This window comes from Egretta garzetta, unplaced genomic scaffold, assembly GCF_000687185.1.
Source record: "Egretta garzetta isolate BGI_Z169 unplaced genomic scaffold, ASM68718v1 scaffold263, whole genome shotgun sequence".
In the NCBI taxonomy this organism is placed as follows: domain Eukaryota; kingdom Metazoa; phylum Chordata; class Aves; order Pelecaniformes; family Ardeidae; genus Egretta; species Egretta garzetta.
In genome coordinates, this window is record NW_009259233.1 from 16,261 (window position 1) to 30,962 (window position 14,702).

The following is a 14,702-nucleotide window of genomic DNA, read 5'->3' on the forward strand; positions in this document are numbered from 1 at the left end:
TGGCAGCAAGCAAGGGGGTACCCAGCTGGCGAGAAGCTGCTGCAGGTCCTCACCTCCATCCTGCCACCTTCTGAGGTCCCCACCTCTGTCCCAGCACCTGTACAATCCCCACCTCCATCCCCCTGCCCTCGGCAGTCCCTACCTCTGTCCCCACCACCCTCAGCCAAGCCAGGCAGGGCAGAGGAGGGACCGGGGGTGCTCCCCATGCCCTTGCCATGGCTGTGCCTGGGTGCCTGCTGCTGCAGGTCCTCACCTCCATCCTGCCACCTTCTGAGGTCCCCACCTCTGTCCCAGCACCTGTACAATCCCCACCTCCATCCCCCTGCCCTCGGCAGTCCCTACCTCTGTCCCCACCACCCTCAGCCAAGCCAGGCAGGGCAGAGGAGGGACCGGGGGTGCTCCCCATGCCCTTGCCATGGCTGTGCCTGGGTGCCTGCCCATGATAAGGGCTCTCTGAGAGGAGACATGGAGGAGGGCAGAGCAAGAGAGAGCGGGCAGCCTGGCCTCAGCCCAGCAGCCTTCATCCCATGCAGGGGCTGCCTTCCATGGTCCCAGCTCCCAGTACCCCCCACCTCCTGGGTTCTTCACCATGGGCACAATGTTCAGTGACACGGCGGAGCTGGGGACAGGGCATTCGTACCCAGGTGCAGCGGGATGGTGGCAGACACTGGGGGTTGGAGGGGGGACCCATGGCCATGAACCCAAACCAAGGGGCACCCACACCAGGCAGCTGTTTCCAGGGTGTTTGGGCATGGCTGCATCCAGCAGCAGGGCACGAGGGGGACCCTGGGTGCAAAACCTGGCAGTGAGGGGTTCCATGGGGTGGCAATGGGGACCAGGGCTCTGGGAGAAGATGCCCAAAGCATCCTCTGACCCTGTCACCCCTGAACGACTCCAGCCATGTGGCTGAGCCAGGAAAAGCCACCTCGCCCCAGGGACAGAGCCCAGGGCAGCCCGTGTCCTACCACCACAGCCCGGGGCCGTGCCAGGGCTGGGTACAGAAGGGAGGGAGGCTTTGGCCACCAGGGTTCTGCTTCACCCACACCAGCCCGGCACGTACGACTGTACCTTCGGAGCACCGGCATCAGCGGGGCAGAGCTCCCAGGGCGGCAGCTCCACCGTCTCCAGGCAGGTCTGCAGTCACCAGCCAGCCCTGGGTCCACTTACAGCCTGTTTCCAGTTACAGCCAGACTGGGGCCCCGTGCCACCACACCGTGCCATGCTGGTCCCACCGCTGCCATGCCTCGCAGGAGCTCTGCGCCCTGGCCCCACGGAGCCAGCCTGGCTGTGGCGTCTCTCCCCACATCCCCTTCCCCCTCATCGGTTCCGTAGCGTTGTGCATCCACTTTCAAACACCCGTGTGCAGGCGGGGCAGCCCGGCCACAGCTCTGGCTGCTCCGGCCACCAGCCCCAGGGATGCCAGGAGCACTGGGATAGTCTGAACCCTTCCAGCACAGGGCAATGTGACAGCAGCATGGTCCTCCAAGCCCCCCAAGGCACTGGGGGGGGGTCTCCTCTTGCCCTCCCGAGCACCCATCACACCCTGAACCGGCTGCTGATTTCCACCCCCTTCAGTTCCCCCCCTCCTCAAACTGAGGACGGGGACCCAGCATCTTCCCGGGGGGATGCCCACCATGTCCCTGCCTGCCAGCGAGGGCTGCCCGTGACGAGGCATTACCGGGAGCAGAGAGGCCGGAGCTGATGCTGGAAGCAGAGATCAGCTGGGTGCGGGGTGTCCCGGGCTTAGCACTGGCGTGCACCCAGGAATGCTGGCTGGTGGCCTCAGAGCCAGGTCACAGCCCCGTGCCATCACCTCGGCCCCAGAGCCCAGCCCAGGGGCCCTGCAGAGCTCAGCTGTGGGGCCAGGCAGCTTTCCCAGGGTAAAACAGCCCCAAGGTAAAAGGAATTTGGGGAAGGGGCAGTAGGAGACATGGGGCAGAGGCTCCTGGGGAAGGAGGGGGGTGTTTAGGGGAGGAAGCTCTGCTCTGGCAGCAGGAACGCTGGGAGCGTAGGGAAGGTGTGCCTCGGAAGGTGAGATAAGGGGTCTAAAGGCAGCAGGCAAACAGGCAGGGACAACCAGAGACAAGCCGACACCATACGCCCTGACCCGGAGGAGCCGAGCCCCACGCTGGGGCATTTGCAGAAGGACCAACATCGCACACAAAGGTCCCTCCCTGGTCCTTCCCGTTGTGGCCTCCACAAGCCCAAGAGACACGCCACCTGGCTGGGGGGGTCAAAAAAACTCACCTGGGGTAGCCTAGCTCGCCCGCATGGCACCGGGCTCAGCGCTGCCCGAAGCTCCCGGCTCTGCCGGTGTCGTGCTCTTGGCCTTGCTCACCGCCGGGAACCGTCACTCCCCGCGCAGCCGCGGGACCATATTTGCTGCAGGGCAGCTGCAGGCTGCTGCTATCCAATGCATATTTGATGACTGCTATTATTCTCATCTCCACTCATGAGCGGAGGGACAGGAGCTAATCTTCCCTCTGCAGAGCTGGGGAACCTCAGGGTGGGAGCGGCTGGAGGGGTGAGGGGGGCAGCCAGCTCTGGGCCCCGTCCCTCCCCTCCCCGGTGACATGGCCCCTTCCTCCTGGGACGTAGGTCTGTGTCACCTCTCAGTGTCACGAACCTCAGATGTGAACAGCTGGTGAATGGCCCTGACCTGCTCCTGCCCCCAAGCCAAAGTGAATTTGGGAGGAGAAATTGCAGGGACTTAGGGGTGGACAGCACCCCCCAACTCCCATTCCTCTCCAAAGTAGGGCTGGGAGCAACCGGCTCCCCAGGAGCCCCCAGGCCAGGCACAGAGACCATGGCATCATCCTGACCACACCAGACTGCCCTCTCCTCCTCCTCGGGAGGAGCAGGGCATTTCCACCTGCCTTCACAAAGCATACCAGATGAGCAGGGTGAAGAGCCTCAGAAAAGCCTCATCCTCCTGCTCCAGCACTGGGTTCCTGCACCACACCAAACCGGGGACACCGTTTTCCTGCAGCGACGGAGCCCGTGGCTCTCCCAAACCCAGGGGCAAGCAAGAGCATCCCACTGCAGGCGCTGCGCCACCCGAGCCGGGAAAACCTCCGCTTCCTTCTCCTCCTCCACATCCCTGCCGTAATGCGGTGGGTATTTATTATGCTGATTCCTCAGAAAGCGAGGGCTTAACTGCAAATTACAATCAATAGCCCCAATCCTCAAGGGGCAGGTTCATCATTTAGCGAGGCGCAACCAGAGGAATTCAAAACTATTTGCCAGCCATAAATCCTCCTCTCCGCAGCCTCCCGAGCCAGCCCCACACAATGCGCGATGGCTGGCCGGGGTGACCCTCGTCAGCGTTTGAAACAATTAAGCTGTCACTGCAGATCGTGACTCTCACACACAGCCCTGAGCAGCACTTTCAAGATGTCAGCGTGACGGGGTGAGGGAAGCTGGCTGAGGCGAGCCCACCGCAGTAACTGTCTCTCATTGAATTAAATGAATGTATTTGGAGTCAGAGTCTCTTTTTATTACCTTGCAAACGATTCCTGACTAAATTAAATTATAAAAGGAGTGTTCAGCCAATCAAACCTGCTTGATTGCCTGGAACAGGCATTTTAAACAGAGCACGCCTCGGGCTGTCGCTGCTTCCAGGACTAGATGGAGGGTGGCTGATGGACTGTATCGAAGCCGATCCACCCCGCTTCACACCTGGAGCGCCGCTCAGCAGCGATGCACGGCCACACACTGCAAGCAAGGCAGGCGCAGGGACCGGGCAGGATCAGTGCAGCCCTTTGGGATCGGGGTAGGGTGCGAACGAAACTGGAGCTGGCTGAAAGAGCAGAGGAATGGCAGGGGGCTGCAGCGCAGCAGAGCAGGCTGCTGAGCGCGGCTTTCCCTGAGCATCGTCCAGCCAAGCCTCCCCTCGTACAGCGGAGAAAACGCGGCGTGCTGCTCTTTGGGGGCAAACCCACAGCTCCTACCCGCAACTTTCCCCCATCCTCCCAGACAGAAGGAAGCCTTTCTTCCAAAAACGCTCAGCAAGGAAGCCCTGAGCACATGTCCCTTCGCTAACTCCCCCCTCAGAGCTAACGAGGGGCCTGACCAATTCCACAAATCTCAGGAAGCTCCGGTACAATCCTAAAGCTGCAGTAGATTTCCGCCCTGCCCTTAGGACCTGGCTTTCTCAGGATTTGGAGATATCTTCAAGCAAACCTGCTCTTGCACTGAACTGCAACGTTTGCAGCTTTTAACGTTAGTGCAGAACAATTAGGGAAGCCGTCTGGAAGAACGAACGCTGCAATTAAATGCATGCGTTTTCAAACACAGCTATGAACTTGCTTGCAAAAAAGCTACTCTCACTGAAAGAAAAAAGAAGTTAGCTGCTTCTGGCTTAACTGTCTTCATTCCCATTCCAAATTTAATCACGTATCAGTTCATTCTGAACAGGATAAAATGCCCAATTTCCTAAATGAAGAGTAAGGCTAATTAGACAGCGGGGTTTTTAACGATGGCACGCTAGACCAATCAATTTGAAACCCGAACACACTGAGAGGTAGGCACTAACTAACCAAGGACATGTTTTACCAGGGAATACCGTGCATTTCAGCCTCACGCAAGCATCGACCAAGCATTGGCCCCAACTCCACATGCGACCTGGCCTCGGGGAGAAGCCAGTCAGCAGTCCTGGCTGCCCGGTCACGTGCCGGGGCTTGGCAGGCTCCTGGATTTGGAGTGAAAAGTCAGAAACTCAGGGACAAAATGAAACCAAAAGAACTCTTTGTGCGGGCAGCTCTGCCTGTGCAACCTTCACAGGAAACGTAAAGGGCAAGTTAATGTGCTGGAACGGCATCCCACCCGAATCACACAGAGAAATGCCTGCTTTCCACAGCCAGCTCAGGCATAATGCGGCTAATTTGGAGCTCATTCTCCGCTAGCTGCCACCGCGGTCGGGATTTGCTCTGCGCTCCAGCTGTGAACAAAGCCAGGAACAGGGAAGGGAACTTACAGAGTTCAAAGTCACCTTCTTAGCTTGGGTATTGTGCCTAATACCTACTTATCTCCCATCACACCTCATCCTGTCCCCTCCAGCCTCAGAGCCCTCTTGCAGCCGCTTCACAATCTACTCCCCCCTACAGCCTCCTGCAACAGCAAGAGGGATTTCTCAGGTGGCCAAAGGTAAAAAAAAAAAAAGAGTTAGAGAACACACCAAACCGTCTACCCGCTGCAGGCAGACACCTACAGTTCACATGAAATAGCAACTTTTATTTTCTCAAATAAAATAATCCTTCCATTTCTGCTCGATCGGTTTGTGAGGGGTGGGGAGGAGCACAGAGGAGAGGGAAGGAACCCTGCTCAGACAAGTTTGCCATCAGACCTGTCCTCACAGTTAAGCATCCACATCAGACCGAACCCTTTTTCAATGAAAGAAAATAAAAGCTATTGGCAACTCTTGATCCCAGAAGGAAAGAGCTGTTCTCTATCAGGCACTCTGAATTGTTTAGCATCAGTATTCAATGAAAAAGCATGAATAGAAAAATCCCAGATTTCTGATGAAAAATATCCAGACAAGCAACAATGTTTTAATAGGGCTGGGGTAAAACCCATGGCATGGGACGGTACTGTGAGCTCAAAGAGCTGTTACTGGAATTCAGGGGCACGCTTGAGAAAGGAGATCCCCAGGAGCGTTCCTGGGGACTAACGGGCAGGACAAGAGCAAAGGAGCAAAATCCCAAGAGAGCTCCTCGACGAGCGATATGCCCGACGTGTATCCTCACTGCAGTCTATGGCTCTTTGATCGTACCCTGCTGCAGTTTGGCCAGGTTAATAATCATTCCTTAACAAAGCTTCATTTCTCATCTCTCTCAGTACCAGTTGGACCAGGATGTCCTACAAACCCTACTGCAGAGCTAAGGAGAGGCACAGAGTGTGACATTTTAATGTTAACTGAGGTGGGACCATTGCAAATTCACCGGGGGTTGTCTCGGATGCAGAGACTGAAGTCTCCAATGATGAAAGCTGCAGAGACAACACGTCCAGTGAGCAGGGGAGGGAGAACTTTGTTTCTGTTTCAGATCAATGCTTAAATTAAGTGAATGGATAAGCAGCAAAACATCAGCAACGTTCTCTCAGCCCTGGCTTCCCTGTCCCAAAGCACAGGGCCAGATTTGTCCACACAAACCCATAAGCTTCCCACTGGTTAAGCAAGCTGTGGGTAGGTTAACACATGGATCCGTGCGCAAATCCTGCTAGGGGCAGGAGATTGCTGGCTGTGGGGACTGTGTCCTAGAAGAACTGGCTCCTTTTACAAGAAACATTACTTTGCCTGAAATGCTGCAAGATGGAAACCCATCTTCCCCATCCCCACCTGCAAGTACAGTAGCCTCATTTTCTGCCTTCCTCCAAGAGAAGGAGCTTCACGGAAGCTTTCTTGGCTGTAGATCACGTCTCCTTTTTCTTTTTCTTTTCTTTCCTTTTTTTTTTGTTTTGTTTTGTTTTGCTTTTATGTGGTCAGTTCCAATTCTAGTAATTAAAGACAAAGCCAGGCACCAGCAAAGAGGGTTACTTCTTTACGATCTGAATGACATCTTCATGCTCCATCATATGGGTTAAACCCACTCTTTGAGGGCTGTACTTTGTGCTTGTCCCCTTTAAAGCAAAAGTGGGGAGAAGGGTTAGGAGAAGACCAGAGACAGCCGAGGACTGGAATTTCATTCGCTGTTAAACACTTACCCACACCAAGGCATATTTGAACTGGCTGGCTAATGATCTGTGAATTCGATGGCACTGCAAGACAGACAGACAGCATGTGAGGCAGTACAGTGACACTACTGTGCAAACAACTTGCAAAGGAACTAAAAGCAACTCAGGTCTACGTCAGAAATTACAACAGTGACTTTAGGAGCCAGTTAACAGCACTTGAAAGAATACAGAACAGTCACACAGGAATCACCAGTCCACACAAAGCCCCATTCCACTGCTTCCATGTGCTTTCTCACTGGACTGCATTAAGTAATTTATTTTTTTTTAACCTTTCATAGCAGCTAGGAAAGAAACCTGAGGCCAATAGAATCAGTCAAGGTAACGAAAGAAGCCCAACTAAACACTGACGTATCCCAAGCTTTATGAAGCACAAATCATACCAGGCTCCAAGAGAAACCTGCCTCCTACAGACAAGGAAAAAACATAAAAGATGCAGAGAAATTACCACATGCTCCACAGAGGCCCCTTTCCGTAGAATAATGGCATCTGTAAAGTCTGGTCTCTCTGTGGAGAAGCAGGAGAGGGGAGAGAAAAAAGCATTGGATTTCCATCAAGTGTGTCTAACAGGCTGACACTATCTCACATTGCCTTGTGCTTACTGCTCCCAAATTCCTCCTCCCATTACACTTGCCAACTCCCAGACAGAGCAGGTACCCAGGTAGGTGAAAGCATCAAATCAGTTCTGTGCCCTCTACAGTACCCACAAGTATGGTTACCCATGTCACACAGTCAACAGCTTCCTCACAACTCACCTGCTCCAACTCCATTCCGAATACTTGACTTAGGACAAACAAAACTACTCAAGTCAAAACAGACCTGCTCAAGTAAACCAAACCACTCTGCAGTTTTCTTTAAAATCCTCAAGATTCCATAGCTTAACAAGCTCCCAGAAATTTCCTTAACCTCCTCACATCCACCCAAGTTCAGTCACAGCTGTTCACAACCAAACAGGAACGAGTTACAGACGTGCCTTCATCCCCAGGAGAGGCTGTAAGCAAATTGTAAAACAAAAGGAGGATCAAAGGCACTCCTGAGCCTCAGGAGCCTGGCATGGGAATCACCAAACCTCTCACAGCAGGAACAGGAGACCTCTTCTGGGTAGCGATGGGCTGAACAGCTCATCATAGAGTGTACATAATAAGGAAGAAAGCTGCAAACTTTCTTTCCTTGTATCATTGTGCAAAGTCTTATGAAGATTCAGCTCTTCTAAGTGCAGAGAGAATAGGAGGGCAGTGGTGGGATACACGCATGGCTGGATTGGATGGAAGAGAAAGCATTTCCCAAGAGCTGAAAGCTGGTTAGGGAAAGCGTAATTGCAGCATTTCCAAGACACAAGAGATCGCTGACAGCCAGGCATCCAAGCAGCCCATCTGCCTTTGATGAGCAGCAGCCCTTTGTGCCTTTCAAAACTTCTGTTCAGCTAATGGTCACTTACGTCCTCGTTTCTTGGTGTAGATGCAGGTAAGTGCCAGGTATTCCCAGAGCTTCTCCAGCAAGTAGTCCAGGTTCAGTTTCATACCGCAGCTGCAAAACACCAGTGTTTACTGCTGTTGTGATTTAGAGATCCAGAAGACCAAGGTGAAACATCTTGTTAAAGCGCTAGGGAACAAGGGCAAAAGTCTTTAATGAGGCCAGTAAAGAAAAAACACAAGGTGAAATAAACAGGGCTTTCAGAAGGGCAAGCAGCTTTGAAGCGGCAAAGCCCCAGTCAGTTACAGAAGCCCCAGCACTTCTAAGGAAACAAGCTAGACTGGCTTACTCTGGCCTGCAGACAGTGTGGAGAAGCCGAGCAGCCTGCCTCTCCAGGGGAAGGAAGCCTGGAAAAAGCTGCACAGCGGCTCTGCTCCTCACCCCAGCAGCTGCAGGCAGCCCTGGGAGAAGCTGGAGAAAGGGGCATGAAATGAACCACCACACCATCTGGGCCAGCGCATCAGGCAGAGTGACAGGCTCCTACCTGATTACAACACTGTGGGGTCTCCGAGCGAGACGATCCACTTCCTCCATAGAGATCTGGTCGATTTTGTTATAAACCTAAGTCAAAGGAAAAACAACACAACCTTTTAGGAAGTCAATTCAGCAACACTGCAAGGAAGACAGACGTGTACATGTAGGTGTAAAAAGGTGATTCTAGCATCTGAAACAGAAACTCGGATCCTGCCAGCCAGAGGACAAGCCAACGTTCATAGCAAAACAAGTCATCAAAATTCAGAAGCCTAAATGCAAGTTTAGGCCTTTCAAAATTCTCCCTTTGGGATGACTTTGCAACATGTTCTCCAGTATATTTTATTTCACTATAGATCCAGTCGCTACCAAACAGAGCTGCCGTTAAGTGACCTCTGGCACAAGGGACCAGTGGTGAAAACCCAAGCGCAGAGCTTGCAGGACAAGAACCGAAGGCTCGGCACCGTGGGAGCAAACCCCACACCACCAGGACACGCAGCTCGTGCTGCTCCACGGCAGCCAGCCACAAGAGGGCACAGGGAACACATGCAGAGTACAGCTGCAACACATAAAGCTTATCAAAAACTCCCTGTTGAGCTGTGCTTTCCACCTCTTAAACCCCAAATCATTACTGCTTTAGGAACCAGGAAGATCCAGTGTTTCCCTGCCCTGGTTTCGGCTGGCATAGTGCTGTGTTTTGGATTTAGTACTCAAAGAATGTTGATAACACACCCATGGTTCAGTTGTTGCTAAGTAGTGCTCACACTGGTCAAGGACTTTTTCAGCTTCCCCTGCTCTGCCAGGGGCACAAGGAGCTGGGAGGGGGCACAGCTGACCCCAACCAGCCCCAGGGCTATTCCAGACCATATGATGTCATGCTCAGGGGGAGCTGGCCGGAGGGAGAGCGATTGCTGCTTGGGGACGGGATGGGCAGCGGGTGGTGAGCAATTGCATGGTGCATCACTTGTTTTGTGTATTCTGTATATTCTCTTACCATTATTGTTGTTATTGTTATTCTTTTCCTCTGCTGTTTTATTAAACTGCCTTTATCTTTTTTTTTCCCCCTGATTCTCTCCCCCATCCCACTGTGGCGGAGTGAGCGAGCAGCTGTGTGGTGTTCAGCTGCCTGCCGGGTTAAACCACAACATTCCTTCAGCAAGGAATGGAGATGCTCAGCGCGGCAGAAGGCAGGCTGTTTCCCAGATACTCACGTAGAGGCACGGCATGTAGACCCTGTTGCCTACAATCACGTCAATGAACTCATCGGGGGAACAATCCTCTCTGAAGAGGACCTCAGCGTTGAAGATTTCTGAGGTGAACATTGTCAAGGCCCAAATCCCAACACATCTACGCACTGCTGAGCGCCAACAGGTTGAGCTTGCTTGTGAAAGTCTGTTGTCAACCCAGCAAGCACCAAAGACACAGCAAGGCTGCTCCACAGCAGGTACCACTTGACTCATGAGCTGCTGATGGCTTAAGGGTCTCCTGTTTTAGGAAAGGATACTATATTCATGAAGGATGAGCTGCACCAACTTCTCAGAGCACTGGGTCAATGTGACAGTTGAGTTGAAGGAGATACCTCCACCCTTCTTCGGCTGCAGGGAGGCAATAAAGCAACTTAAGAACAGCTTGCAAAAATACACACACCCCCCTCTGTGTGTCCAACACAAGGGGCAGGACACAGTGACCTCAGCTTTGAGTAGGCAGCCAGACACAAGCTGTGCTTGCTGCAGCCCGGGAAACCTCACCTTGAAGTAGATATTTGGTTTGCTTTTGTTCAGCCGGATTCCCACAGATTCCAGTTCTTTCTCCAGCAAGGCCCTGCAGGGACACCATGCATTAGTACCTGTGAGGCTGAGCGCAGTCGGGTGACACACATACCTTTCCTTTTTGACTATCACATGGATACAGCCTTGTCATAAGCTTTCATTACAACCTAAAAACCACAGCTAATGCAGGACAGTCTGTGGTGGAAATCTAGGTTGATATCCTCGCCTCTGATCAGCCACCGTGTAGGAATGACCCTTCAGCTGAGAAGCCCAAGCCAGTTAACTAGCACCTTTCTAATGGAGTACAACTTCCACCTCACACCCAATAGCTCAAGTAGCGGTTCCCCAACATGCACAGGACACAAGGCTTCAGGGAGCTGGCATGTTTTCTGGGTGTGTGGGAACCCCTGAACCTGGCCCACCACCCCACATCCAGAATTACACGCTCACCGCTGCACTTCACCCTTCGTGGCATCCAGCATCATAATAACGACGTCCGCTGTCCTGGCCACAGCTATCACCTGCCGACCTCTGCCCTTCCCTGGGAAGAGAGGAGATGGCCATACATCAGGGAGAGAAACCGGCTACGAGTTCTGCAACAGACTGGGGCTCCTGCCCTGCACAGCTGCTTAAAAGCAAGGAAAGAGATCCCGCAGTGCTGTCCTGGCTGCAGTCAGCTGCTGGGGGTTGCTCTGAGGGAGCGTATCTGGTCCATCCCTACTGTCCTCGGTCTAGTACAAGCCCTAACAAATTCTCTTTGCTGCTGCTCCTCTACCACAGGTTACAGGAACTAGTGGGTGTAAAGCTATCTGAGCACAACTGCACGGGTGGAACAGACATCTCTGCCAGCAGGACAGACATCCCCCGACCTGTGCAACGGCAGCAGCTCTGGGCAGCAGACACAGCTTCCCCAGAACAGGGATGTGGGCCCAGGGCCTCTGTGCAGAGAGGTTACATAGACTTTCTAGTCAAAAAGGAGAGAGACCTTATTAACCAGGTCATGCTCCTCCAAAAACAGACCATTAGGAGATTTTCCCAAGTTTCCTAAGGCATCTGCCGACATGACCAGCCAATCAGGACAAGGACGAAGCAGAAAGACAAAGCCTCTTCCCAGAATCAGGAGTCATGGGAGGACTGGCAGGGACTCAGGAAATTAGTCAAGAGAGGTTACTGTTTAGCTGTAATTTCCCCCTCCGCCTCTCTAGCATCTTTCTTTAGATTTCCTCTGTACCAGAAAACAGATGAGCAAGATAACACTCACGCAAGAAGATGAGAAGTGACTGGCTTGCTTTGGCTCCCACCTCCAGAAAACCGTCTTTCTGCTACATATAGAATATTACGTGGGCTCAGGGATAAGAATCGTGCCTCACATAAGATCAAGGACTCTAAAATTTGGAAAGCCAATGTGGGAACTATTGGCCCAGGAAACCTGCTAACATCCAAGACACCCAGGTACGGTATTGAGGGTGAATCCCTACTTTACATGATCACAGAGATCAGCCAACCTTGTGCCGCCCCTTCGATGATTCCGGGCAGGTCCAGCAGCTGAATATTGGCTCCTTTATACTGAAAAGGAAACAGAAGGATGTGAAGTTGAAAGCCTTGTGCAGGGTACCCAAGCTGCCTCGAAAGCCCCAAGCATGCGCTTGGAGTCCAAAGCCTGCAGAGAGCGGAACTGAATGAACCCAACAGAGCAGGACAGCTCTGCGCAAAGCTTAGGGCTGTTTTGTCGAGGGAACCTCCAGAGTGTTTCCTATGAAGCTGCCTTCAACACCACATACTGCAATACGTTAGGTCCTGACCTCCTAAAGCATCACATGATTGCAGTTTGACAAAGCATCAGGTAAACAGCACAGTACAAGAGCAGCGTTATCCTGAGTTGGTGAAACGGGAAGAAAAAAAAAACAAAAACCAAACCGAAAACCAAACACACCTTACTTTCTTGGTTTAATGAAAAAGCACCGTAACAAGAAAGCGCCACCATCTCTTACCGAGATGGATCAGAACTATTCAGATGTGCCTCAGGTTTTGCAGTACCAGGAAACAACGGGAGAGTTTCATTCAACAGGTCTACGGGGCATTAGCTTTCAAGCTATTGTTGCAGTGAAGTCCTCGGCAACGGCTTTAGTGACTGCCTGGAGCTCAAGGCTGCGTTTGGATGCATTACAGTATTTGTGTTCCTTTTAACACCAACACGGTTACTTTCATTATTTAACTCCGCTTTCAATTCTGACCCAAGTTTCCTCATTACTCTTGGACACTTTTCAGTTTGATGCCCTTTATCATTTGCTTTACTGATGGATGCTTAGGCCACCACTAATAAAACTCCTCAAGGACAGGAGTAGTTGTATTTTCTTTCCAAATTGATCACAGTACAGATTGCCTCTTTTAAAGCTTCATTAACAACAAATCTGTCAAGGTTTCCAGCCATCTGGTCAATGGCGCCAATAGTGGTTATAAAAAATTCAGCTGAGAATTGCCGTATTGCTCTGGTCAGTCGAACGGCAGCGTACGAAACCCCGCTCAGGCAGTCAATCCTGAGGAGTTATGTAGCCTAGGGAAGTGCTAAATCAGCACTGCAGGTTGCAGGAGACCTGATACCGCAAGCACTCTAAGACCTCCTCAAGTTTAAAGCAGAAGTCAGCAGAGACCTTTGGACATCACTGCTTCTTAGTGGCAGCACAAGTGTAACCGGTGCAGACAGACACATTTACACGCCTGGGTTTCTTACCACCACTACTGTGCTGAAGGGAGGAGAATCTGACTTACTTCTATGACTCCTGGGATACACGTCAGGGTTGTGAACTCGTAAGACGCAGCTTCGCTGGCAGTTGAGGTCATTAAACTCAAAAACGTGGACTGAAATGCAAGAGATCAGCATCACTAGACACAGACAAATGAAAGCACCGGTAAATGTTCAGCAAAACAAGCAACACCAAAGTGTTCCTCAGCTTTTAGAAGCCGTGCGGTAGCTGTTCCAGGCACAGGGACTAAAGCAGCGATGGGACAGCCAGCGCTTTCACTGCATGAAGGTCAATCCTGCACTGTGACTTATTTTCTCAGCGGTTTCAGGCAAGACCAAGTTTCAGGCTGTTACTGCAGGGCACTGCACACAAGATGAAGGAGCGTTTCCCCTAGCTCTAACTTCCAGCTCTCGGCAAACAGTAATTTTCTGTTAAGTCACGGCAAGAAGGTGAAGGATGAAGAGAAGATGGCTACCTGCTTCACAGCCACTGCTAACCACAAACCTGGGAACACACACGCCACGTGGTTAATGTAGACACTCACTGACCTTACCCACAGAAGGAAAACCGATCAGTGCCACCCGGGCATCTCCAGATTTCATCACATCGAAGCCTTCTCCTTTAGCGGCCGAGGATTTGGAGGGTTCTAGCAATTGAGCTCTGTATTTTGCAAGCTTTGCCTTCAGCAGGCCGAGGTGGTACTCAGTGGCTGGAACAACACAAACGCAACAATTGGTTGAGAGAAAGTTGCTGATAATTCACTTCTAGAAATAAGAACCTTCCTAAAAAAGAAACGCTATGGATCTTAGTCAACGTCTTAACTGCTGCCACACACACGAGCTGTGCTGTAACCTTTTGAAATACCGGGCGTTGAGAGCAAACCTTCGAGTAACCTGCACAGAAAATCTGACTTGAGGTAGATAAGCAGCCAAAAACTGCCCGAGTAAAAGGAGCAAACCAGAGGGAGAGCAGGCACAGGAATGAAGGGAGGCAGTTAAGGAAGAGGAGATCACAGGAGGAACAGCCGCTCCTGGGCCAAGGCCCCTCCTCACACACGGTCACATTCAGCACTCCAAAAACGCAGGATCTTTGTCCCCTGCTCTTGTCAAGTTTTAAAGACACGTCTTAAACTTGGAGCTTGCATGCGTGAAAGTACTTTACTGACTTATTTTTAGCAAAACACTTGAATTTCCACGCGATACAGAAAAATAAAGAGAAGGCAGTTGTTTCTGTAGAAGCTCCCTTTTTAAGGGGGAAGGGCAAGAAACCCAGGAGATTACGGGATTTACTGATTTTCCTTTCCATTATTTACTGCAGCCTAAAGCCTCCAGAAGCAACGAGGTATTCGGCACCTACTCCGGCAGAACCCGGGGGGGGGTTCTGCTCCCCAGTCCCTTTTTTAAGCACCCACTCAGGGACCCCACAGCAGACAGCCCTGGGCCCCCTGCGCCAGCAGCACTAGGGGTGCTTGGCCGGGGCGGGCTGCCGGAAAGGGGACCCCCAGACCCCTCCACCCCCA

At 52.1% G+C, this 14,702-nt stretch overlaps 1 protein-coding gene across 1 annotated transcript in view; it reads right to left on the reverse strand.

Annotated features, from left to right (window-relative positions):
- Positions 1–5,260: 5,260 nt before the first annotated feature.
- The window catches only part of DRG2 (developmentally regulated GTP binding protein 2), a 10,603-nt gene continuing 1,161 nt past the window's right edge, over positions 5,261–14,702 (reverse strand). Inside the window, exons 2-13 of the mRNA XM_009635857.2 lie at positions 13,732–13,892; positions 13,209–13,298; positions 11,945–12,005; positions 10,890–10,980; positions 10,419–10,491; positions 10,175–10,265; positions 9,882–9,979; positions 8,684–8,760; positions 8,165–8,253; positions 7,175–7,233; positions 6,700–6,753; positions 5,261–6,615 (exon numbers count right to left, since the gene is read on the reverse strand). Of these exons, the coding sequence (XP_009634152.1) occupies positions 6,529–6,615; positions 6,700–6,753; positions 7,175–7,233; positions 8,165–8,253; positions 8,684–8,760; positions 9,882–9,979; positions 10,175–10,265; positions 10,419–10,491; positions 10,890–10,980; positions 11,945–12,005; positions 13,209–13,298; positions 13,732–13,892 (1,031 nt within the window). The 3' untranslated portion in view covers positions 5,261–6,528. The remainder of the gene's footprint in view (positions 6,616–6,699; positions 6,754–7,174; positions 7,234–8,164; positions 8,254–8,683; positions 8,761–9,881; positions 9,980–10,174; positions 10,266–10,418; positions 10,492–10,889; positions 10,981–11,944; positions 12,006–13,208; positions 13,299–13,731; positions 13,893–14,702) is intronic.